Here is a 9,084-nt window from a genome sequence, read left to right on the forward strand (position 1 = left end):
GCGGCACGCGCCGGCGCCGGCGCCGCTGCCGGCGCCCCAGCAGCGCCGCCGCCGCCGCCGCCCTTGCCGCCGCGCGCGGCCGCAGCGGCCGCCTGGACAGCTTCCTCCAGCTTCTTCTTCTTGGCGTCGTCCAGCTTTGCGGTCGCCTTGTCCAGGGCGGACAGGGAGCCGGCCTGGTGGAAGCCGGACAGGCGGGTGGGCGGCGAGGTGGACCACGGCAAGGGGTCAAGACACCGCTGAAGGCCTATTATACGCCCAACTCTAATACAATGTTGTTTGGTCCCGCCATTCAAAAGAGGCTGGCCGAGGTTAGGAGTGCAAGTGCATGAGGACGAAAAGCAAGCGCCGCGCCCCGCTCGCGCAAATCAAGGTGCCAGGCCGTGCGGACGCGGCACGGCGCAGCGCCGAGCGCCGAGGGCGCAGTGTGCACCTTGAGCGCCGCGGCGGCCAGGAACGCGTAAGCGGCCTCCCTGATCGCGGGCGCGCCGTCCTCCGTGCACTTCGCCGCCGCCGGCAGCACGCCTGGCTGCAGCTTTGAGACGCCCGCTTTGGTCTCCCGCGGCATGCATTCCGCCAGCCACATAAGGGTGCTCTCCTTGACCTGCCGCGAGGGCCGCGAGGGGATGGCGGGCGGTTCTTGCTGGCAGTTGATGGGGTGGACCAGGAAACGGCCAGGCCGGCAGGCAACCAGTTGAGGTGTGTGGTGTCTGAGGCGGTCCAAGCACGGCCACGCGATGCCTGAAAGCTGCCCATTGGCGCAGCCGTTTCGGCCGTGGGGTGCACACAGCGAGGGGCCGGGCCGGCAGAGGGGCCACCTAAAGGCAGTATCAGGCGCGGCGTCCGCCACAGCACGGCGCGAGAGCGAGAGACAGAAGCCCGCTGGTCAGACCTTGGGGTTCTGGTGCGCGAGCGCGGCCGCGATGTCCTCGGCGACGTCCCCCAGGGTGAAGCAGTAGCGGTGCATGCTGGTCAGCGCCTCCCCGGCGGCGCGCGTCACCACCGCGGCCTTGTCCTTGTACTTCTCAAGGAGGACTGGAGGTGTGGGTTTGTTGCGTCGGCGCGATGGGGGCGGGGTGATCAGGTTTTGGGGGTTTTGGGGTGTTGGGGTTTGGGGGGATGTTCTCGAAAATTGGAAGGCCAGGGGCCGGGCCTAGGGGCTGGGAGCAACGCATCCAGGCGGCAGCTACGAATAACGGGCACCAAGCTGCCAATAAGCCCGTTGTCGCAGCGCTGCGTCGCGCGCGTTGCAGAATGCGTCCGGCGGACATGTGATCGGCCGCGACGCATACACAGCGGCCCCAAGGAGAGCGAGCCAGGCGGCGGCCGGCTCGCACGCGTGTGCTTGATTATGACGCGAGCACACAAGAGCAGCGAGCGCACCAGAGCAAAGTGAGGCAGCGACGCCGCGGTAGTCCTTGCGCAGGCCCTTCGCCAGCGTGCCCGTGCACAAGATCGCATCGGACACAACCTGCGACGGGGCCGCCGGTCAAACACGAGCACGCCCCGGTCAAACGAAAGTCGCAACCGTGTGATCTTTGGATGCCTTGTGTCCAAAGCGCCTTGCACGGAGCCGAGGTCGGCTGCCCGCGAACTGGGGTGGCCCTGTCACGACGGGCCTCCGCCGGTCGATCTCCTTGAAGCATCATGTGCCTGTTACTCTGTGCGGGCTGCAACCCGCTCTCTGCCAGAGCCCTCCACAAGCCATGAAGGCCTTGCGGCCTGCTCCCACGCAACAGCTGCTCGCTACACCCTCGCCGCGGCAAGCGTGCCAACCCACCGCATCCGGCAGCCCGGACCCCCACCCGCCGCCCAGCTCGCCTCGTCCGGCCCCCTGCTCCCTCCAACCCACCCCACCTCACCCAGTTTCCATCCAACCCCACCTGCTGGTGGCTGTCCTTTGTGATGATCTTCTTCAGCTCCCGGTTGACGTCCCCAAAGTCCCCGTCCACCTGAAAGGGTGATGATTGTGATGATTAAAGCGCATCCTACATTCCACAATCCTGTACCGGGAGGGTCAAGAGCATGCGGCCGCACAGCCGTCGCCCTTCATCTTGAACGCGCGGCTGGCCCGGGGAGCCGCGCCGCGCCGCGCCCAGGTGTGCCCACCCACCAGGCGCGGGTAGGAGGCGAGGTCCTTGAGCTGAGTCAGCGCCGCCTTGCGCTCGTTCCACTTTGCGGCGGCCAATCCCTCCCAGAAGTCCTGAGGGTGGGGAGTTCAACCGCGCAAGGAGAAACTACAGAGGCCGTGCGCCCACGGCGACAGCAGGCGGCTGCGGCGCCCGCCTTGCTGCTTCCCAACGGCTTTCTGCTTGGAGCGTCAGCTTGCTCCTAAGTCGCTGCTCAGGTGGAAAAGCCCACCCCCTGGAACCACCCCCGTGGTCCAGAACGCACTGCACCTTCTTGAGGCTCGGGATGATGTCTCTGGGCTCAGCAAACTCGTACGAGTCGACGGGCTCCTGTGGGCGGCCGCACCACCAGGGCGCCATCGCAGGGTTCGAACGGCTCAACCTGTGACGTCCTGCAACTCATGAAATGCTGTGTTCCCGCAGCTGCTTGCGAGCCCCCGCCAGCGCAGTCTGCTGCACACTGCTGCGCAGGGAAACGGGAAACGAGAGCGCAAGCAGCGCCGCCGCACCTGGTCATCTGCGGCCGCCGGGCCGCTGGCGCCTCCAGCAGCCCCGCCGGCCCCGGCTGCCTCGCCGCCCTCCGCGGGCGGCCCCGCCGCGGCCTTGGCGGCCTGCTTGGCCGCCTCCTTCCTTGTCAGGCGCTCGGGCTGCAGGGCATTGTGGTTTGCATGTGCGTGTACAAACTGCAATCGGGCACTGCTGAGTCAGCGCCACGCCCCACACAGCCCTCCGCATTACTCCTGGCTAGGAAGTTGCCCTGGTGGCGCACCCCGCCCCCCTCGTGCAGCTGCAGTTCTCCTCTCACAGGCTGTGCTATAGTCTGCAAAGAAGCCGAGCGCACACAGCGCGCCCGTCCGCCTGCCCCTTCGCCCCACCTGCGGCCTGCCAGGGGGCGCCTCCGCGATGAGCTTGTCCACCTCGTCCTTCTGCGCGTCCCTCAGCTTGTCAAACAGGCACGAGCGCACCAGCTCGGGGCCCATCCAGCGCGCCAGCTCCACCTGCAAAGCGAGACGGCGGCGGGGCAGCCCCGCTAGGCGTGAGTGCACAGACGGCAGGCGGAAGCCGGCGCCAGCGTTTGCGTCACCAGCCGGCGCATGCAAACGGCGTCCATCCAGGTTGCTGCTGGGTCAGGACGAGCGCCGACCCGAAAAGCTCACCACAATGAGCTTGGTCAGCTCGCGCGCCTTGGCGTCCTTCGACTCAAACATGGGCGGGAGCGCCTTGAGGATTACCTGCGCCGGCAGAGCGCGTGCACCAAACGCGCGGACGGCCTGGAGCAGGGCGTCCACCGCGCCGACGACCACCTTTGGGACCTTGTTGCCAAAGCCCTCGATAAGGGCGGCCTGGGGGGCGCGGGCACGGTGGCACACGCGGGCGGCGTGGGTGACGGATGCGAGGCGGTGGGATGGCGAGAGCCCGGCCGCCGCCACTGCATGGAGCGTGCGTGGAAGCTCGGCGCCACGCGGCGCTTGTCCGCATGAGAAATGCAGCGCTGCCGTGCAAGAGCTGTGGACGCTGGCGTTGGCAGCAGCGTGCTGCATCGAGGTATACCGGGCAGCCCAGGCTGCCGGTTGGGAACCGCGGTGTGGCGCCAAGGGGCGAGGGGGTCAGGCTCTCACCACGACCTTGTCGCCGCACTCCACCTCGATGAACGCCATCAGGCAATCCGCGCCCTTGGCGGCCGTCCCGGCGCGCGCGCCCAGGCACTTTGTGACGATGTTGAGAGAGCACCCGCTGACCATTCGCGCGGCGAGCTGCTCGTTGGTGCGCCCCAGCAACACCACGAGCGCCTCCAGGGCCTTGTCCAGAGCGGCAGCATTGCCGTCCGCGCACGCCTTGGGCATGAGCGAGGCTGCGGCGCGCATATGTTGTTCAGCCGTGTGAGCATGGTCCGTGGCGGTGTTGGCGCGACCAGGGGCGGCGACTGCGGTTGATGCGGCGCTCACCATACTCCAGAAGCACGGGGTCGTCATCATTGAACACACGCTCCACGCCCTTCTTGATGTCCTCGAACGCTGCGCTGCGGACTTTCCAATTGGCGTGCGTGGCCCGCTCATCTATAGGCAGCTTGGCTGCCTCCTTAACGGCATCATCGTCCGCCATGATGCTCTTTGATCCTTATGTTTGATCCCTACGCTGCCAGAGGCCCAGTAGGCCGTTCCCCGCTGCAAGGGGCAACGATATGTGTCTCAGATCACCGACATGGGTGTGTCAGAGCCATTGCAAGTACCAGCTATGTCAAGAGCAGTATCGTCTGGTATTCCGCGATCATCAGTGACCTCTACCAAGCACCGGGTTTCAAACTCTGTTGAGAAGCTGCTCGTGCGCTCGCTCGCCCCTCGATGTGTCTACCAGTGCTTCATGACGAACTACCATATTAAGCTTCACCAATTCTTAGACACCTTACTTCCTGGGCCCGTCAATTCGCTGCAAAGCAAAGCCATCCACCCACATGACATCCAACACAGGTCCGACCTGTTCCAGGTGCACCGAATCGGTGCACCTGGAAGCCGTCACTTGCCCGCAGCTGCATGCCCTGCCTTTGCAGATGTGTTGTATGTCCAGTGATACTCTCATGCATGAGTTGACGACCAGAGTCTGGCACAAAGGCAAGGTTGAATTTACGGTTACAAGCCGCTCACAACACACGAGAACAACAGTGGGGCCAGCAGGCGAGGGGGGAAAAGGTGGGGCGAAAACACGTGTGCCCGCGTAAGTTGTGGCCCCGATACCGGCAAGGTAACAGGGCTCCTCCCAAGACCACGCAGGTGGCGGAGCACCTCCTCAAAACATGCGCGACTCAACCAAGTCCTGTCCTCAATCCCAAGTGCTTGCATGAAACACATAATGCACGGCTCCACCCATGCGCCCAGGGTTCCCCACAGGCGCCCCCAGCCAGCGTCTGTTTGACCCTCATCGCCATGCGCGTCTCGAACCCGCATCTCAGTCAACCTGCCCCGGATAGGTCAGATCAGATCAGATCAAGTCAGATCAGATCTTCTGGTAGACGAGGACGTAGGTCTTCTCTGACAGCACCTGGTGCAGGTTCACCGGCGAGACGTTGGCGTCATTGAAGTGAAGCCACCGCCCGTCGGGCTGCTGCACATGGGCAGAGTAGTGGCCGCCTGGACAGGTGGAGGGAGTCGCATTGCGGCGGGGGCAGTGTGAGCAGGCGTTGGGAGGTGAAGGGGAGCTGAAGCACAACCCCGTCAAAACGCAAAGTGCCGTTTTTACGGGAGTGCCTTTTTTGTTGCATACACGGGACAACTGGTGGGGTGGCCTGTGCGCATGCGGGGTGCTGCGGTGGAAAAGAAGTGCTGCGAAACAGGGCCTGAGTGACGGGTGGGCCACTTTTGATGTCGGCGGCATCTGGAGCCGGCGGCGCCACGCGTATGTGCAAAGGCGCCGAGGTAACGATTGCCGCGGCGGCGATCTGGGTTGTGTCAAACTAGCCGACACGCCACGGGTGTGGGGCGCGCAGGCACTCTCGCAACCGGCCTGGGTCCTCAAACACGGGCGCCTCACTACAGACGCTGCTGAACGACGACACGATTGGGCCCCTAAACACCTGGGCCCCTCAGGGCCAAACGCCAGGCTGTGCGGCAACGCGTTCCAAGGCAGCGTGAGTGGTGGACTTGGAATTCAAACAACAAACGCCACCAGGCCCCAGGCAAACGTCACCAGGCGCCAGCACTCACTCGACGAGTTGCGGCCGTGGTGGATGATGCTCGCCACCAGCCGGTACCCCTGCGCCGCGCCCCGCCTGTCGGGGCAGTCCTCCGACAGCCACCCCGGCCGCAGCCGCAGCTGCGACGGGAAGGCGATGTGCTGGTGCAGCTTGACGGTGTTGCCGCGCTCGGCGTCGTACGCGAAGCGGTTGATGTGGAGCATCAGCATCTGCGATTGAAGGAGGCAGGGTGTCGAGTTGTGGGCTGTGAGTGGGCGGCCCGACGATGGGGGCAGGCATGCTGCGGGGCTAGCGGCTGCACTCTGAAAGCTGCCACTAAACGGCCGGTAGAGTGGTGACCGCCGTTGGGGGTGTCCCGAGTGATGCAAACCGCAGGGACGTGCAATGCATGCAGGCACTTGCATTGCACGTGTGCACACGCGCGCACACACACACACACACACACGCACACACGCGCACACACACGCACACACGCGCACACACACGCACACACGCGCACACACACACACACGCGCACACACGCACATACATACGTGAAACCACAAATACACGCACACGCGGCCGGATACGCACACGCAAACACATGAAGGCACGCACGCGCAGCACCATCCCCCTCACCTGCGGGAGCTTGTGCAGCCGGGTCACCTTCTCGGCCTCTGCTGGCACAGAGGAGCCCTTGACCTTGTAATCTGTGTTTGGACGAACGCACACGCACAGCAAACCGTCACCATATGTCCCCGTCAAACGACACGCCGCAAGGCGACAATTCATAGCCGAAATCGAGTCGCCCTGCGGCCCGCGAGGACACTCCGCCCGCTGCTCTAGTTCATGCCTGCACCCCGGGCGCCTGCACCCGAGGCGCCTGCGCCCCAGGTGCAGAAGGTCGCAGAAAGCCGGAGGGGCGCGCGCCCACCGCTGAGGTGCTCCGAGAGCGTGAGCACGTCGAGGGCGTCCTCCACGCTGCGCACGCCCGGCTGCTGGATGTCTAGGTGCAGCATGTAGAACGGCTGCAGCGTGATGCTCGGCTTGCTGGCGCCTGGTGGTTTGTTTTGGGGGGAGGGGGCGGGGAGGGGCACGCGTGGGCCGGCGGGCGTGCGAGTCTGCCGTCGTGCGAGTGTGCGCGCTCCGCGGGCGCCTCTGCCTGCTGCAAGCGCGCGTCGGCGGCCGCCCCGCCACGCCCACCGACGCCCACCTGGCGTGCGCGCCCGCACGGTCGACTTGAAGCTGCCCCTGAAGGCCGCCGCCACGACGCTGCTGCCGCCCAGGTCCTCGCGCCCGCGCACAGTGCCGGCCTTGTTGCGGCGGCCCACCACCTGCAGGCCCAGAAAAAAATGGCACAAGGTTGATTGTGTTCGTCAGGCCAACGGATGAGGCGGACGAGATACATAGGTGCAAAACCAGACGTGTGCAGGTGCCCCATGTTGCACAGATGCACCGCCGCGTCCGCACCTGGCTCCACTCCTCTTCCTCCTCCTCGCCGCCGCGCCCCTGCTGCTGCTTCCCGTCTCCGCCGTCGTCCCCGTCCGAGGGCACCTGGGGTTGCTGCTGCTGCCCTGCCGCCGCTGCCAGCGCAACGAGCTCTTCATGAGCGCGGTCAACGATGTGCTGCAGAAACTCCTGAAGTTGCATTGATTGATCATGTTTGTGTGTGGAGAGCGAGAGAAAGGGTGTGTGGGGGGCAAGTGCATGTAAAAAGGCAAAACTGCTGTCAACGGGGCGATGCGAGGGGCCACGGTCCAGCATGAGGATGCCGCACCACGGGGCCGGAGCTTGAGGACAGCCGTGAGAGGGTTGCATGCCACAGTGGGCGCTGTGCACTCACAATACAAGGCTCGGCAAGCGCCGCAGCTAGTCTCAAAAGCGGCAAGTCTACAAAGCGTCCACAATATACCCGCAGCAGGGGTCCTGCAACAGACACTCGTGGACTGTGGCGGCTGTTGCGAGCCCCACCTGCGCGTCCTCCTGCTCCTGCTCCACCCCGCCCGCCGCGCCCTGCAGCCGCTGCGCCATCGTCACCCGCCCCGCGCCCTGCTGCGCCGCGCCGCCGCCGCTGCCCCCGCTCTGAGGGCCCGCCGCGCTCGCGGCCGCCGCCGCCGCCGCCGCGAGCGCACTGGCGCGGCGGGGGCTGAATCTGGCTATCACATCATTGAACATTGACGGCATCAGCGCCGAGCCTCCCAACTGCAGCGCCGCGGCCTCGGTCTGGAGCCCTTGCCGCTGCGCCCCGTGCTGCTGATGCTGCTGCTGCTGCTGCTGCTGCTGCTGATGCTGCTGCTGCTGATGCTGCTGCTGCTGCTGCGCGGCGCCGGCCGGCTGTCGCTTTGCCCCTGCAGGCGGCGCAGCCGGCTTGGCGCCCGCCCCAGCGGCGTCCACGCTGTCATGCGCGCCGCCGCCGCCGCCGCCGCCACCACCACCGGACGGCTCCGCGGCCGCCGCCGGCGCCGGCTCAAAGTTCGAGCCAAACTGCGCCAGCGCGGCGAGCATCGGCGTCGCCGCCGCGTCCAGCGCCGGGCGCGCGCGGGAGAGCGTGTGCAGCAGCGAGCAGAACGCGCCGCTCGCCAGCAGCACCTGCAGCGAGCAATTCACAAAGCACGAGTTGCCGGTGTTGTACAGTCCGCGCGGCAGGAGGCGCAGCTGGGCGCTCGCGGACAGGGGGTCGTCCCCGCCGACCGCGGCGGCGCACAGCGCGCGCAGCGCGGCCGCGACCTCGGGGGCCAGGTCAGCGGGCGGCGGCGCCAAGGGAGCTGCCGCCTTGGCGGGCGGCGGCTTGGCGGCTTTTGCCTGTGCCGCGGGTGCCGGCGAGGACAGGGCGGCCGCAGTTGCTGCCCCGTCGGCCGCACCAGCGCCTCCGCCGCTGCTGCTGCTGCTGCTGCTGCTACTGCTGCTGCCGGCCCCGCTGCCCGCGGCGCCGTTGACACCTGCTGCTGGCGTGGGGGCCGCGTGGGCTTCCTGAGCCGCCGCAGGCGCCACTGACGGCGCCTCCAGCGCCGCCGCCGGCTCCTGAAGCGGCGTGGCCGCCGCCTTGCCGGCTGCCCCGCCGTCCAATGCCACACCTGGGGGCTGCGGCTGCGCCGCCGGCGCCGCAGCGGCGCCGGTCGATTGCCGTGGCGGCGGCCGCTTGTGATTTGGGCTGTCTGCCCGCTCAAAAAGTTCGCTCAAGTGCGCCGAATCCCGGAACGCACTCGCGCCCCTGCCGCGCCCGCGTCCGCCGATGTTTGCGCCACTCCCAGCCGCCGCGCCGCCGCGCCCCGTGCGGTCGCCGTGCCGGCC

General features: G+C 66.9%; 2 protein-coding genes across 2 annotated transcripts; both read right to left on the minus strand.

Annotated features, from left to right (window-relative positions):
- Positions 1-889: 889 nt before the first annotated feature.
- Positions 890-4,229, minus strand: MNEG_10852 (hypothetical protein; the record flags this gene model as incomplete). Its single annotated transcript, XM_014040675.1, has 10 exons — positions 890-1,032; positions 1,381-1,468; positions 1,881-1,949; positions 2,111-2,200; positions 2,397-2,456; positions 2,636-2,773; positions 3,002-3,124; positions 3,284-3,469; positions 3,746-3,978; positions 4,073-4,229. Coding segments are annotated over 10 exons (1,287 nt in total), but the record flags the coding sequence as incomplete, so codon positions are not given.
- An 888-nt stretch (positions 4,230-5,117) lies between these two features.
- Positions 5,118-8,298, minus strand: MNEG_10853 (Ubiquitin carboxyl-terminal hydrolase 24; the record flags this gene model as incomplete). Its single annotated transcript, XM_014040676.1, has 8 exons — positions 5,118-5,251; positions 5,478-5,574; positions 5,787-6,023; positions 6,433-6,503; positions 6,728-6,850; positions 7,007-7,127; positions 7,264-7,431; positions 7,765-8,298. 8 exons carry the CDS (start codon positions 8,296-8,298, stop codon positions 5,118-5,120), a joined length of 1,485 nt encoding a protein of 494 aa, XP_013896130.1.
- Positions 8,299-9,084: the final 786 nt, after the last annotated feature.

This window comes from Monoraphidium neglectum, assembly GCF_000611645.1.
Source record: "Monoraphidium neglectum strain SAG 48.87 unplaced genomic scaffold scaffold02485, whole genome shotgun sequence".
NCBI lineage: Eukaryota > Viridiplantae > Chlorophyta > Chlorophyceae > Sphaeropleales > Selenastraceae > Monoraphidium > Monoraphidium neglectum.